This window comes from Euprymna scolopes, chromosome 11 (assembly GCF_053919585.1).
Source record: "Euprymna scolopes isolate OS-2025 chromosome 11, ASM5391958v1, whole genome shotgun sequence".
Lineage (NCBI taxonomy): Eukaryota > Metazoa > Mollusca > Cephalopoda > Sepiida > Sepiolidae > Euprymna > Euprymna scolopes.
This window is the reverse complement of record NC_136492.1, coordinates 73,207,230-73,222,483: the sequence shown is the minus strand read 5'-3', so window position 1 is coordinate 73,222,483 and position 15,254 is coordinate 73,207,230. Positions and strand designations below refer to the sequence as shown.

At 33.2% G+C, this 15,254-nt stretch overlaps 1 protein-coding gene across 1 annotated transcript in view; it reads left to right on the top strand.

The window, feature by feature from the left end:
• The window catches only part of LOC145287903 (protein bark beetle-like), a 157,165-nt gene extending 143,525 nt beyond the window's left edge, over nucleotides 1–13,640 (top strand). The window contains exon 15 of the mRNA XM_080135844.1: nucleotides 7,651–13,640. Within this exon, the coding sequence (XP_079991970.1) occupies nucleotides 7,651–9,146 (1,496 nt within the window). The 3' untranslated portion in view covers nucleotides 9,147–13,640. The remainder of the gene's footprint in view (nucleotides 1–7,650) is intronic.
• Nucleotides 13,641–15,254: the final 1,614 nt, after the last annotated feature.

The following is a 15,254-nucleotide window of genomic DNA, read 5'->3' as shown; positions in this document are numbered from 1 at the left end:
AAAAAATGTATCAATTGATCAAAATGATCACTTGATATCACATATTGTGGAACAAAATTTAAATACGACTCTTAATCCTTTTTAAATAGTTAACATTTATTCTGCTTGATTGATTAAAGAATGAAATAATTGAAATCAAATAAAAATTGTTTCTTTATAATTTTCAGCTGTTATTAGTAAGTGTTATTTTTGTTTTTCATAATATCGTGTTCATAGTGGTAGTAGTAGTTGTTGTTGTTGTAATGAATACTAAATATCGTCCTATATACTCATGTCAGCAAACTCCTCACGTGCTTGTTGTTGTGTTACATAACCCTTTACTATGGGGAGGAGGGGGGAGGTTGTAAATAATATTGACAGGTTCTTCTACACTGTCTGTTCGTCCATCATTGCTGATGAAGGCCACAAACGTCACTGATGATGCTGTGACTTGCACATGAAATTATTTGTGGCAAGGATTGCGCAATCTCCAACCACACCTCTCCTGAATCGGCACTGTTTTATTCCAGTGGCAAGAAGAAATTTGGGACAACTGGTAATAATGCAGAAATAAGCAGAGAGTACATATGGTTACCCATGTGGTACTGGCCCATCTAATCTTTGCTTAACTTTAGTGATCTGATGCGAACCAATGTGTCAACATGATTATGTCATATTACCACACTATAAACTAAAAGTACATCATCGTATTCAGTTTAATCTTGGCATGTGTTGGATGGATTTAAGGAATTGACTTCAAAACTAACCTATCTCTACCCAGGTCTCTTATTTATCCCTATATCCCTCAGTCTCATTTATATCACCTCCCTCCATGTTTTCCTCGACTTTTCCCTATGAGCCGAGCCTGCTACTTTAATTGTTTTACAGCTACTGAAGAATTCTTATACATTCTTTCAATATGACCATACCATTGAAGTCTCCTGTTCTACACACATCTTCTGATACTGTCCAGATTTCATCTTCCTCTAAGGTCATCAGATCTAAGCCTGTCTTTATGACTCTTATTATACATCCATCGTATCATTCTCATATTTCTCTCCATGCCTGGTGTTACCAGATCAGACTGTCTGAAGATATTGACTTCTTGATTCAAATGATCAAAGCTTTTATGACTTTATCTCTTTTCAAAGCTTAACCATATTGTGCAAAAAAAAAAAAACACAAACAAAAACAACCACAAAACTACACATCTCTATCACTACCCCCTCCCTTTTCTTCATTTTAACCCCTTCTTTTCTGACCCAGTCAGTAGGACATCAGAATATGCTGACTGTCCCCCTACAGAGAGTAAAAGTCTCTTAATGGCACTATCTGTTGGCTGTGGGTGGCGATCTGTGATGTTTTGGCATGGGATCCTGATGGTTGAGCAGACCTTGACCTAGGTACAAAGCAGACATGACCTTGCAACACACCACTTTGTGTGGTTCATACAGGCAGTTAGAGAGGCTCGTTTTGATCAATTGACTAGTCATGTCAAACCCTAATTCAGAAGACAAAATCAACATCCACGTAGTCACACGAGTATAAAAAAAAATATAACTACTGAATTAGAAGGTGGCAGCTCTAGGGTCAATCATTTTGAAGAAATGGGTATATGACATTGTTGTACTCCCCCGACGTACTATTTTCTTGGGTAGTGAAACAAGAAGGAAGAACAAATGCTTGTGGAACCTTTCAAATACGAGTATACCATCCCTGTATTTCTGTCATATGAGAGTGAATGGGTTTCTCCCTTTGTATTTCTCATTAAATTGGACTCCATGGTGGGTGGCAAGCAGGGACGAATTGAACATGTAATATCCTTGGCCTATTCAATTCTTTGCAGCTTGTAAAAGTCTATCAGGCTGACTTACAAATGAAGACACGAAAAACACAAAAGGAATTTGATGTTACCATGTTTTCTCATATTTTCCTTTTCATGTACCGGGAGAGGGGCTTCGAGCCCCTCCTCTCTAAGTACGAAAAATCACATTCAGTCACAAACCCCACTCTCATGTTTTTCTAATTCCACAGCTTATATCTGTCCCATTGTTTTGTTTCTATGTATTTTAATTCACAAATGACTTTTGTTTGTTTCAAATTAACCCACAACTCACAATATTGTCTTAACATATCAGAATTTCACCAGTATATTCTAAGCTCGACCCAATTCTTGTCTAGCACACATTTATCAAACCTTAATTATCATCACCATCTACACATGAGCAATGCTGTTACAAAATAACAAAATTGAAATAATTGACTAAAAATTTTTTTTGTGATTGAAAACATGGACGAATATACAAGGTAAACCAGTGATGAAACAACATTATTTTTTTAATCTACTTTTTCTTAAAAATAAATCAATGAAATAGTGTAAAATGAGACTCTACTTTATATATAAGAAGATCTAATCTCTTTTATTATTATTTTTTATTAACGCTTTAATTAATTACCTTATCAAAAAAAGTTTTGCATCATACTGAGGAGCAGAAACATGAATCTAGACACCCATTGGCTGATGGAAATGGGTTTTTCTATTTATATATCCATGTTTCAGTGGATTTAAAGATTTTTTTTTTATGGTTTCTGGTTTTTGTCTGAACCATTTGTCTGCATGTTCATATTGCAGTGGCTTGCAAAGTTCCCAATGTACTGTCTTTTTTCTCATACAATCAGGTCTGTTTTTGTAATCATTTGAGCCTAATTTGCTGCATTAACTTATGTGATTTACCATTTCGTCTGTTTGTCCATAGAGTCTACATTTACAGTTTTCTTGAGTTTTCTATTTTATCTTTGATATAGTTAATTCTGATAATATTGTTTTGTGCCGCTGTCAGTATTGATCCCATTTCTCTGTTCAGTATTCAGATGATGTCATGTCCAAGTGTTTTCATGAGTCTCTTTTTTGCCAAGTCTTATGGATCATCCATCCCATTTTTTTTAGTTTCAGTATTCCATGTATTCATTTGGCTTATGCATTTTTGTAGTTCTCTTTTTGTATCATCAACACAATTTTCTATACTTACCAACCCCCTTCCCTCTTCTATCCTTTTTACATAGGCAATAGTGCAATGTGCTTGGTCATTAGTTTCCTAGTCTTCTGGTTCAGTTGCACAAGTTCTTCTTTTATCCAACCTCTAAATGGTATGAAATATTTTACTAGAGATAATAGAGATATTACGCAGATGTTTATTCTTTTTATCAGGTTTCTACTAAATAACTTTGTTTCTAAGAGTTTTCTTATTCTTCTCAGCATTTTTTCTAATGTTTTTTATTTTTCTTGATTTGATTGTGTCTGCTTGTAGAATTCCCAGATATTTGTATGTATCATGTTCTCTAAATTCTCTCATCTCCTCATGATTCCCTATCCTCCGCTGTCTGCAGGCCTTTGGTCTGTTGTGTGGTAGTAAGTACACATGCCCCATACATTATTAATGTGCTTCAAGGAAGTCGCTTTCATAATAGCATTGTCTTAAACTTATTATTATGTATAGTAGGATAAAAGTAAACATATAGCAAACGTTTATGTTTCATTAGCGTGATGATTTCCCATGAGAATGTAGCAAAATGTTTCTGTGTAGTTTACTTGTCATCAGTATATTTTTAGACTACTACTATAAGTCTGCTTGTGAATTTAGAACTGAAGTAAATACTGAAACAAAAATATATTTTAAGTCTCTCTCTTTCTCCCTCTCTCTCTATATGTATATATATATATATATATATATATATATATATACACACAGATACTTGTTTATAATTCTCTTTAGTTACGACTGTTTTTCACATAACATTTGGGTAAGTTATACATAGTCTTCCTTAGCTCTGTTCATATAAAAGATGGCAGCTAATATGACAACTAATATTAGGAAACCCATGTTCCTCTGTGGAACTGTATTTTATATATCCTATAACAATGTAAGTATTTTTTTTTATTTTTCTGATATTTTTGGACATGATTTTTAGACTTCTGAAGAGTCACACATATGAAAAATTCAGGATATATATTTCCACATTTGGTTGTTCATATGTAGACGAAATAGTCCATAAAGTTATATGGATTTTTTGAAAAATAACTAAAGTGTTCATTAGTGTTAAAATTGGAGTTATAGAACTTGGTGGCTTTCTTCTATATATTTAGTGATGTCCCTTGTCTCCAGGGGATATTCAATATGGTATCTGGCAACATTAACACGTGTTTATCCTACATCATAGGAAGTATAAAGTGAACTAACATTGGTAGCAGAGTGTAGTTCTTTCATATGACAGATATTATATCTGTTCAAATTACATTGAAACACAATTGAAAGAAAGATGGCGTCATTTACGAAACAGCCACCTATTTTGCAGAATGAAGAAATGTACATTGAATGGAAACAAGACATAAGTATATGGTCTATTTTCATGGATTTGCCTAAGGAAAAACAGAGCTCAGCAGTATTTTTGTCATTGCTATAAAACATACGAGAATACGTTCAACACTTAGACATCACAGATATCGGCCAAATTGACGGATTAAAAATAATTACGGACAAGTTGGACGGGATATACTTATATTTATGTTGGAAAGATCTTTTAAAAGGTCTGTGTGTGCATCCGTTGCATTTTTCAGCATAACTGGGCTTATTCCTGCTGTATTATTAATAGGGCTATGACAATTCAAAAAATACTAATATTTCGAATTCAAATAAAAACAATCATTAAATTTAAATCAGCAAAATATATTTTGAAACCCAGATTTTTCCCCGAACATACCAACCCAGATGTGTGAGTGATGAACATGAGAGATTCCATCAGGATATTTCAGTGATGGAGAAAAGTTTTAAAGAAAAATGAAACCCTGGTATGTTGGTAGACTACTGCTGAAATAAAAAAAAGAGAGACTGACATTCAACACAAGAGGATTAAGAGGGCAAATGTTTTTCATTCATAACAAGTAATAATAAATATGATTTATAGTATATAATCACATTGCTACCATTTTCATAACGTGAAAGCGAACATTTTAATCTTTATGATACTGACATCTTACCCATAAAGAATCTCTTATTTAAAGTATACAAACGTGGCCATTAATGTGTGCTGACGTCACATCATGTGACATCGCTAAGCGTTTTTTCAAATATGTATAAATAACATTAGAATTCTAGTAAAATATATAGGGAAAACGTTAAAATGTCGCTATTTTTTGCCCCCCCCCCTGCAGAAAAACGGCCAGATTACTAACTTAGATTTGACGTTGGGGCCAAAATTTTGATACTTTTCGTCCGAAGGTTGAAGCTACAATATGATACCAAATTTGTCAAGTTTGGTTGTGTCTGTCAAAAGGTTTTGGCAGACATACAAACATACATACACACATTTTCACTTTTATATATGAGACTAGCGGGGGGTAACCGGCTTTGCCCTGGTGTTTAGAGATGTGTGTGCTCAGTCGGGGTGTTAATCAAAACATAAGAATAAGCGAAGTAAATATTTTTTTTCACACTGTTATTATTTTTTTAACCTAAATTTTTTTTTCACAATGTTATTATTTTTTTAACCTAAATTTTTTTTCACACTGTTATTTTTTTAACCTAAATTTTTTTATCACACTGTTATTTTTTTAACCTAAATTTTTTTTTCACAATGTTATTATTTTTTTAACCTAAATTTTTTTTCACAATGTTATTATTTTTTTAACCTAAATTCTTTTTCACACTGTTATTATTTTTTTAACCTAAATTTTTTTTCACACTGTTATTATTTTTTTAACCTAAATTTTTTTTCACAATGTAATTATTTTTTTAACCTAAAATTTTTTTTCACACTGATATTATTTTTTAACCTAATTTTTTTTCACACTGATATTATTTTTTAACCTAATTTTTTTTCACAATGTTATTATTTTTTAACCTAAATTTTTTTTCACAATGTTATTATTGATATAATCTGATAAATTTGTTATTTCACAGATCTTTTGTTTGCTCTTAGTTTTTCAGTTTTATTTCTTCTCTTAAAAAGAGGTGATATATGTATAGTTTTGCCATGGCTGGGCTAGATCTGGCAACTAAAGATTTTGTCCTCAGTGAAGGAACTAACCACTCAGGAGCTAATGAAAACAATAGTTTCGGTTGAGGTAATTTTGTTCTGCTCTCCCAAATCCGACATCTGAAGTGTAAAGATATGCAAAAAAGAAATCTATCAACGTATGTTATATTTTCACCCATGCCTAATAAATAAACAAAACAAAAGTCTTTTTATATATATGAGCGCGAGGGTTTATACTTTTTTATATTCGCTTTTTCTCATCATCGTTTCATGTATAATTGTGATCATCTCGTCTCATGGTTCTTGATTTTCTGTTTTAACCAACATAAATAAACTTTCATGAATGGCACAAGAAAGAAGTTCACTGTGTTCTTAAAGGTTTCTATTGGAGGCAATGGACTGAAGGAAAGACAGTAAATAACTAAAATTATTTCCTTCTTAACTTAGTTTTCTAACTTGAAATTGAGAGACACAGACAGACAAACATCAAAGTGGCATTTTCTTTAGATTATTCTACATTATTGAGCTCCGATCCACACAGTTTTCAGAGCGAGACTAATTGATACCTTTAGTTTTCTCTTGCTCGAAAATGTGACTCATTTGTCATATCCTGATATCATTCGACTGTTTTGTTTGAGTTTGAACTCTACCCCCTGCTTCAACTTGTGTCACCCGTCTCTGGATACAGTTCTATTTCCAGATAAGTTATTCTGACATGCACTAGAGGTAAGCCTCATTAAAATTCATGCTAGCTAACAATTGCTACTTACTGGTGTAGAATTCCTACTATGTAATTCACAGAGGAAATTATTAAACAGGTTAATCCATGAATAAACTTTTCATGCATGAATGGCACAAGAAAGACGTTCACTGAGTTCTTAAAGGTTTTATGGTGAGAATGGACCGAAACAGGTCTTATGTGGCCTGAAATTTGTTGCACAGTGTTATTAAAATGAAAAGGTTTCTATGAAAGAAATAAAGTTTATTTGCATAAAAGATAATGAAGAGACAGTAGCAACATTAAAATTGCCGTCTAATAATATTTAAGTGTTCGATTTATTAAGGGAGAGATAAACAATAATTAATAAAATTTAATTTTTTTAAAACCAATGTACAAGTTTAAGAAAGTTTCAGTGGATGTTCTGCTAGGTTGGCAGGCTCAAGGTATTTTCACAAATAGTGGGGATGCTGACGGTTTCATAAAAATCAAGTCAATTCACAAGGGTTCCTGATATACGTTGCATAATTAACAGGACAAGGTTGTTGAGGAAGTCACGCATAGCAGTGTCTGTCACGCCACTCGTCTCCACAGTGATTGATTGAAACACCAATCTACCAAGAAGATTGGCGTATTTTGATTGTTTGCAGTTCTGACACTGTTGCATGTCCAGAGTTTATTCTGTAACTGACAATAGCACAAAAGTGTCAATGCAAGTTGTATCCCGTATGAGTGACTTGTTGTTTGCAAAGGTAAACATTATTAGATCATCGAACAATTTGCCATCTCCTCTGCTGAAGCCAAGATAAGAACTGGAGTTCAAACCCCCAACATCTCTCCATGTAATTCAGCCATATAAATGAATGCTATCTGATTCTGAATATTTAAAAATGTTTTTTGTCTTTTTCTGTCTTTTGTAGATCCGATCATCACTGCTACTTCTGGCAATCTTCCCATCATCATAGCTGCATCAGTGTTCAGCGTCCTTCTTGTTCTCATCATCATTATCGCAACGTTCTGGATTTTCAAATCGAGACAACGTAAAGAGGAGCGCTTTGAACGGAAAAATTCCCTCCGCTCCTCTGTTCGTTCTCGATCACAAATGACTGTGCTCTCCTCTCACCCATCTCGATTGAACTACTTGGACAGTCGGTCCAACATCAGCGACAACTATATCACCGGAAATCAGCCCATGGATGGAGCAAGTATGGCATCGACTGAAAAGTCAAAATATAATAGTTTTATTACAGAAGGAACAGCAATTTCTGGAGACTCGACGTTGCCACGTAACCACCATAAAACAAACAATAATATCCAGATGGTGGATTATGATTATGATGATTATGAGCCTAGCTTTTCAGAAGATGAAGAGAGCGTTGCTTCAGATATTAAAACGGAACCAAATTCGCGCACTCACTCCAACATGGATATCATAAATGCTGTCTGGTATGATAGGTCAAAATCCGATGATGATGTTATCTATTCCAATGGCCCGTTTCATAATCAGGATCGGAAGATAAGTAAACACTCTTTTGATAGTGATGTTCCATCTGAACCTTCGGCTAATGACCAGCGACCAATTCTACCAGCCGGGAAAACAAGTACTGCCACCGGTCCCGATGTACCGCCGTCTCCACCTCCACCTCTAGAAGATTACAGACCCTCAAAACGACTCCAAAATTTGACAAAGAATATCAACAAATATCCCATGGTTACAAAACCTAGCTCTCTGGAAAGTCTCTCCGGTCAAGGTCTCTCCAAGGAGCTCTATCCAGGTGCTACCATGAAAGACCCCTATCTTGAGAAACTTGCAGACAACAGGGTTCCTTCACCAGTTCTATCTATAAAATCACGAGGTAGCCAGGGAAATATCAGTGATATCCTGACTCCTGCTGATAGCTGTGTTCCTCCACCCTCAAAGGTTATCACATATCCATCCCAGGATGATTTGTCTTATGCGGACAGACTATATGATAAGCCATATGAAGAGTATGCTAGTCCACAATCGGAAGACCTGGACCCAGGAATCGGATACATGCAGCGAAATACATTTGATAGGAGTAGTCGGGATCGCATAGATGCTGATTATTTGAATTCTCGATCGAAGAGTCCCTATCCAGCAAACTTCCAGGGAAGCCGAGAAAACCTTGATTGGAATCATTTGCCAAAACCCAGATCGAAACCCATAGCCAGGCAAGTGACTACACCACGTGGTAGTCAAGAGCATTTGGATGATGATCGATATTATCAACCATCACCCCGGGGAAGTAGAGATGATCTTCAGGATACAGGAACTACTTATATGCCAAGAACACCACCAGTAATGCAGAAACCAGTCCCAGCCCCCAAACCAAAACCCAAACTACCCAGACACTGTCCGCAAGGAACACAGCCTTTAGAAACAGAAATCCTTTAAAAATAAATGAAAGCATTTTTAAATAAACCTTGGTTCAAATTAAGAAATAACTTCTAAAATAAATGGATTTAATTTTAACAAATTTCCTAACAACTTTTGCGCGTGCTTGTCCAGCATTTCCCTGATGAAAAAAAAACAGATGAATAAAGAAACATTTGTATGATATAAGTACCTGTGAAGGGGGGGGGGGAAATGTTGTTGTACAATAAAAATCACATAAATTGATTAAGTAGGTTTTTTTTTTAGTGAGAAAATCAAAGGGAGATAATTCAAAGTGAAAATATTAAAAAAACAAAACATTCTTAACATAGAGAAAGGCAACGAAATTGAGAAAACACAAATTCGCTTAGAAATGGTTTTCTTTAATATAATAAAACTATTGTATCATTTTATGTTATTTTTGGTGTATGGCATTTTCTTTATACCCCAGGTAAATACATCATACAGATTTTTCTTTATTTTTGTTTTTTCATAGGAGTGGAAGAATTTTGGACAAGCATCGATTTTTCTCTCAACGAACATTGAAAATGAAATTGAACATGACACAATTCCATATTTTCTGACTGTAAAAGATTTAAACGCAACACATTCTTTCTGCTTTCAAGATGAAGCCAGGAAGTGTAAATAGCCCCAAAACTTGTAAAAGCTCAAACAACTATTGAGTATATATTGACCAACTTTTTAATTCAAAATATTCCATTGAGAATTAAAAAGTATTAAGATAAACAAATATACAAGGGAGGTAACTCAATATCTAGACATCCTGTTGAAAGGTTTTTCATTCTGAGTATGTTTTGCAAGAAATTATCAAAAAAAAAAAAAAGCTCAAGTTTTTATTTTTTTCATCAAAATGTTTATAATGCTTCTATTTTGGGACACATTGTAACACAACTTGACACTTATTATTATTACCAACATTATTTTAAAGAACATGCAGTTGTGAAATTAGTTAATTTAGAATGAGGGAATCAGTTTTGCAGATGAATTTAACATTAAATCATCCTCCATTTCTGAGCAATTCTATCATTTTATGGAAGTTAACCAATTAAAAAAAAATTTTGCTATAGAAGGTATTTTCTGTATATTTTTATTTCTATGTTTTTAGGTGATTACGCTTGGTTTTACAAGCTTTTTGTTTGGGAGAATGTTGTCACTTGAAGTTAGTGTTTATAGAAGAGTTAAGGAAATTTTTTTTTTTTTTTTTTTTTAAGGAGGGGGGCTTACCACTCGGACTTAGGTATGGTAGTTTTTCTTCTTTTTTTTACTAGCCTTTCACCATGACTACCTCTCTCCTTTAAATATGTACAGAATTTATCTCCCATAGCAAACATTTTTTTTGTTAACTGTCCTAAAAGCTAGAATGGCATGGTAATGGGGATGATTTTTTGGTAAATTTCATACGTGGAAAGGGGGGCATGGCCCCTCAGGTTGGGAAATTCATTTTAATTTCGACTTTTTTGTCATTAGCTATTCACATCCCTGTAATATGTAAAGTTAAAATCTAAGTTTTCAGTTTAATTTCTGTAAAATGTGACCAAGTAAAATAATCCATGTTTCTGAATTTTTGAGATGAGGATTGGTTATACGTATTATTTGGATTGATTGGATCACCATTCTCATCTTGAGTGTCATTTTCACAATATTTTGGTTGATGTGACCTCCAACCTTCTTCAGGTATATGTTGTTGAACTCAAGAATGTTCCTGTCGAACTCAGGAATTTGGACAGAATTTCGAATAGAACCCTTTATTTACTTCATCAGGATAGTATGCTTTTGTTTCATCAGTCATGACTGGATAGAGGCCCTAAGTAATTTGCACTTGTATTTTACGGTCGCCCACACTGAGAATTGAACCTTCAACTTTCAGGAGAATATAGCTTTTACAATTGATTTTTCCAAGTACTCTAACCACTGCGCCAAATACGCACAGTGACTGAAGAATACACAAATACAATTGCGAATTACTAGGACCTCTATCCAGTCATGGCTGACAGAACAAGAGCATGCTACTCCCGTGAAATAAATAAAGGGTTCCGTTTAAAATTTCATCCAAAATCCCGAGTTCGACACGATACACCTGAAGAAGGTCGGAGGTTACATTGATCGAAACATTGTGAAAATCAAGCTCAAGATGAAAGTAGTAGTCTGATGAACCCAAATAATACAAATAAAATAATCCACGTTCAGCCATTTTGATTCCAGATTATTGTGCTCACAGATATTACGACAAATTAAATTAGTTTAAACGTCTTTTAAATATTATTCTTTTAATGCAAATAGGTCACAAATGTATAACTAAAGCAAAGTAAATGATTTTTTAACTAATGTCCCAACTGTATTTCCGTTTACAATTATGTCTCTAATAGTAATGGACCTTTTAAAGATATTTGAAAATAGATTTAAACAATGGGTTATCATTTTAGGCCTTGTTTGGTGAATTGGGAATACAAGCATTACTTTTGGTCAATGTAATTTTCAGCAGTATAAAGCTGCAAGAGTTAAAATGAACAAATGTACAATCGAGATAACTCCATGTCTTTTAACCTGTAAACAATCTTTGTTACTTGACAAAATATTTTAACAAGATTTTTTATTATCAGCTGAAGTTTAAAACTTATATTGTTCGTATTTTGAAATATTTTATTTATCTTTTTTTGGAAATACATATATGAAAAAAAACTCTTTTTAACAGATTATTATGTATTTTATAAATTTAAAAATGACTCTCAGATATTGTTTTATCTGCGGCACAAAAAATGTGGTGTTTATCCAGTTTTACACCAATATTAAAAACTGCTCATAAGACTAAAATAAACAAAATGGCACAATGATTTCATTATGTACTTACGTGTTTGATATAAAAGACAGTGCACTAAGAATTACGTAAATTCATTAAGTATTTTTTTTAAACAAGAAAAAAACTATTCTAATGACAAAATATTTTGCCTGCCATTTTCTGCTTACATTAAGGTCAATGCCAAAGGGACATAATTCAGCAGATCATTATGTTGTTGATGCAGATTGTAAACCCACGTGACTTATTTTTCCCCATTCTTTCCGATCCGTGGCAAGTTGGTTGATGGACTGTTGAGAGATATTCAATCAAAAGCATTTTCTCTTCACCGTCTCTTTGGCTTTCCTCTGCCTATTTTGCCTTCTAACATATCCTGAAAGCATAACTTTGACAGGCCAATAGTTGATCGTTTGACATGGTCAAAAAGTTTACTAGTGCTACCAGATCAGGTTGTCTGAATATATTAGCTTCCTGAGATGAAATTTATCTAACATTGATGCTTTTTGTTTTTTTACTTTCTTTAGCCAAATTTATGTTCTGCAAAAAAAAAAAAAAAAAAAAAATCAATAACAACTTACCTTTTTCTCCTTTTCCTTCTTCCCATTTCCCCTTTTTCTTTCTATCTCTCTCACTCCCTGAATGGTTTCCTAAATTAAAAACATTAATACTGTAACCCTTTTCCCCTCTCTCATTGCAAAACTCATTCATGTTCTGCAGGGCAGGGAACAAAAACGATAAAATCCACTATAAAACAACACAACCAAACACTACAAAGTAGTAACTAAAGATAACAAAGAGGTTGAAAAATAAAAATTTTATAGAAAATAACTGGATGCAACATGAATACTATTTCCAAAATAACTGGATTCGGCATTAAATAACCCAAAAAGGTTTGATATGTCACAAAACAACCAAACCAAAAAGTTTAAGGGTTTTACTTTTGATTTTAACAAATAGAAGGGGTAGGGAAGTAGTTTAACATATATATTGTTTCATTCAATCAGGCGATGCCTCCCCTCCTCCTGTAATGAAACACATTACATGATTTTGTAACACCTCACTGCGATTGTCAAGTCCATGTGATACAATCAAGGCCATATAAAAATACTGGAAGGACATAAATTAAATACACTTTTACTTTAACAGTTATCAGCACCCTTTTTGATTTTAAAATGGTGCTGTTTATTTTTTGGAAAGCCACCCAACCCAGCTCGAGTTTGTGTTTCCATGTTGTTTCCTGGAGACTGGAGAAAGTCAGTTTATGCCCTAAATAAATGAATTGGGTGACCTGTTTGATGGGTTCATTGTGAATAGTCCTATTTAGGTTAAACTGTGATTAAGCTGTATACATACATTCTGTTTACTCTAGGTTTATTTTCAATCCTATCTCCTTTGTATTCTTTGCTAATACATTAACAAGAACTTGAAGTTTATGTGTGTACTCATTAATATCATCAGCATTGCAGAGGTTGGAGAGAATTTGTTCACCTATAGAAAAACTGCTTTGGCAAATTTCTTGTCTTAAGCATAACAGCAGCTAGTGCAACACAGAACAGGATCTCTTTGTTTGATGCCTTTTTTGATGGCTTAACCTAAGCTTAGTTTTTATAAAAGCCTGTGATCCATTGTAAAATGATTTTAACATAGTCATAATAATAATAACAGCTAGAAATCATTTACTGATCAAATATCTATCTATATCTATATCTATATCTATCTATCTATATCTATCTATATCTATAAAAACAGAGATGTGTGTGCCACAGACGATTTCTGATTGGTTAATCCAATAATCACATCTCCTAAAAAACTATGGTTCGTAGGCTCTTAACTTTACCATAAAATATTATGGCTTTATTTATTGTCCATCTTGGAAGGGTTTAATTTTTTTATAAATTGTTATTTACAAATTAAAAAAATACGAAACTTACACAATCTTACAATCCAACCTACAACATCACGGCCGCCATTCTGGTGTAGCCGCAGACACGTACACAACACGAAAACAATGTTTTGAAAATCTAGCAAAAATTAATTTTCCTGAAATTTTTCAATATTTAAAAATAAATTATGCCGGCTGATAAAATTTTTAAACTTTTTTTAAAGCTATAAAGATAAAATTCAAAAATATTTATTTTTATGTAAAACGCGCGTTCGCTCGTGGTCTTTTCATTTCGGGTTTGTATTACTGTACACATAGATTCGAAAAAGTTGTCAAAAAACAAATATATAACAAATAAATGTTATCAAAGGCAAGATAAGTTACTTTTCTACCAAACTTCGTGTTTTTATTCAATGTAACACATTTATTCAGCTCGAAAAACGGGTTTGTATTACTGTACACATAGATTCGAAGAAGTTGATAAGATACGAAACAATACAGCATTAAAACACGCGCACACACGCACACACACTCACGTCCACTACCGTCCTTGGCTACGTCACGTTGTTATGGCAACACGATAAATACACAGTAAATTTGATTTTCTTCATTTCTACGCAAATATTACGCAAATATAAATCATATAGAATATCTGTATGAATATAATTACACGTAATAGTTAAATAAAGATGATCATCGTTAGAACCGAAAAAAAAAACTAATAGGGAATTTGTATAAAGTTGTATTTTCTTTTTAAATAAATAGAAAAAAGGGGTGTTGATAAGACTATCCATACTTATACAGTTTAGTGACGACATTAAAAAATGGAAATATTGAAAAAAAATTTTAGGCCAAATTTCGCAATCTAGCCTTTTTTTTTCTCGCCATATTGAGATGCGCAGTGCGCACAACATATCTGCAATTTTTTTACGTTTTTTTTTTTTTTTTTTTTTAAATCTGCAATTTTTTTGCGTTTTTTTTTTTTTTTAAATAAGAATACTATTGAATATGCAAAGAAATTGAAGAATGCAAAGAATTGAAGAATTTTTATACGAGAATATTTTCAAAAGATGCTCAGTTGGACACGCATGGATAACTTCGAAACTTCGTTTATTTACTTCTGTTACAAATTAAAAAAAAAAAAAAAAAAAAAAAAAAACACCCCAAAAATGGCATCTGTCTTCGCAAAAAAAATTAAAAATCTCATTCTGGTGGGGAATAAAGGGCTAGATTGGCCTAAAATGGAGGTATTCTGCTATGTACGGCAGTTACCTGCCCTTGGGGAATTCCTGGGCCTGCAATAACATTTCCAAAATGGCCACGTTGACGTTGCCGTGATAAATCATTTTTTTCGATGTAAAAAAAAAAAATACTTGATCAAATGAAGTGAAATTTTTTTTCGGAGAACTTCAGTCTATAACAGTTACGTACA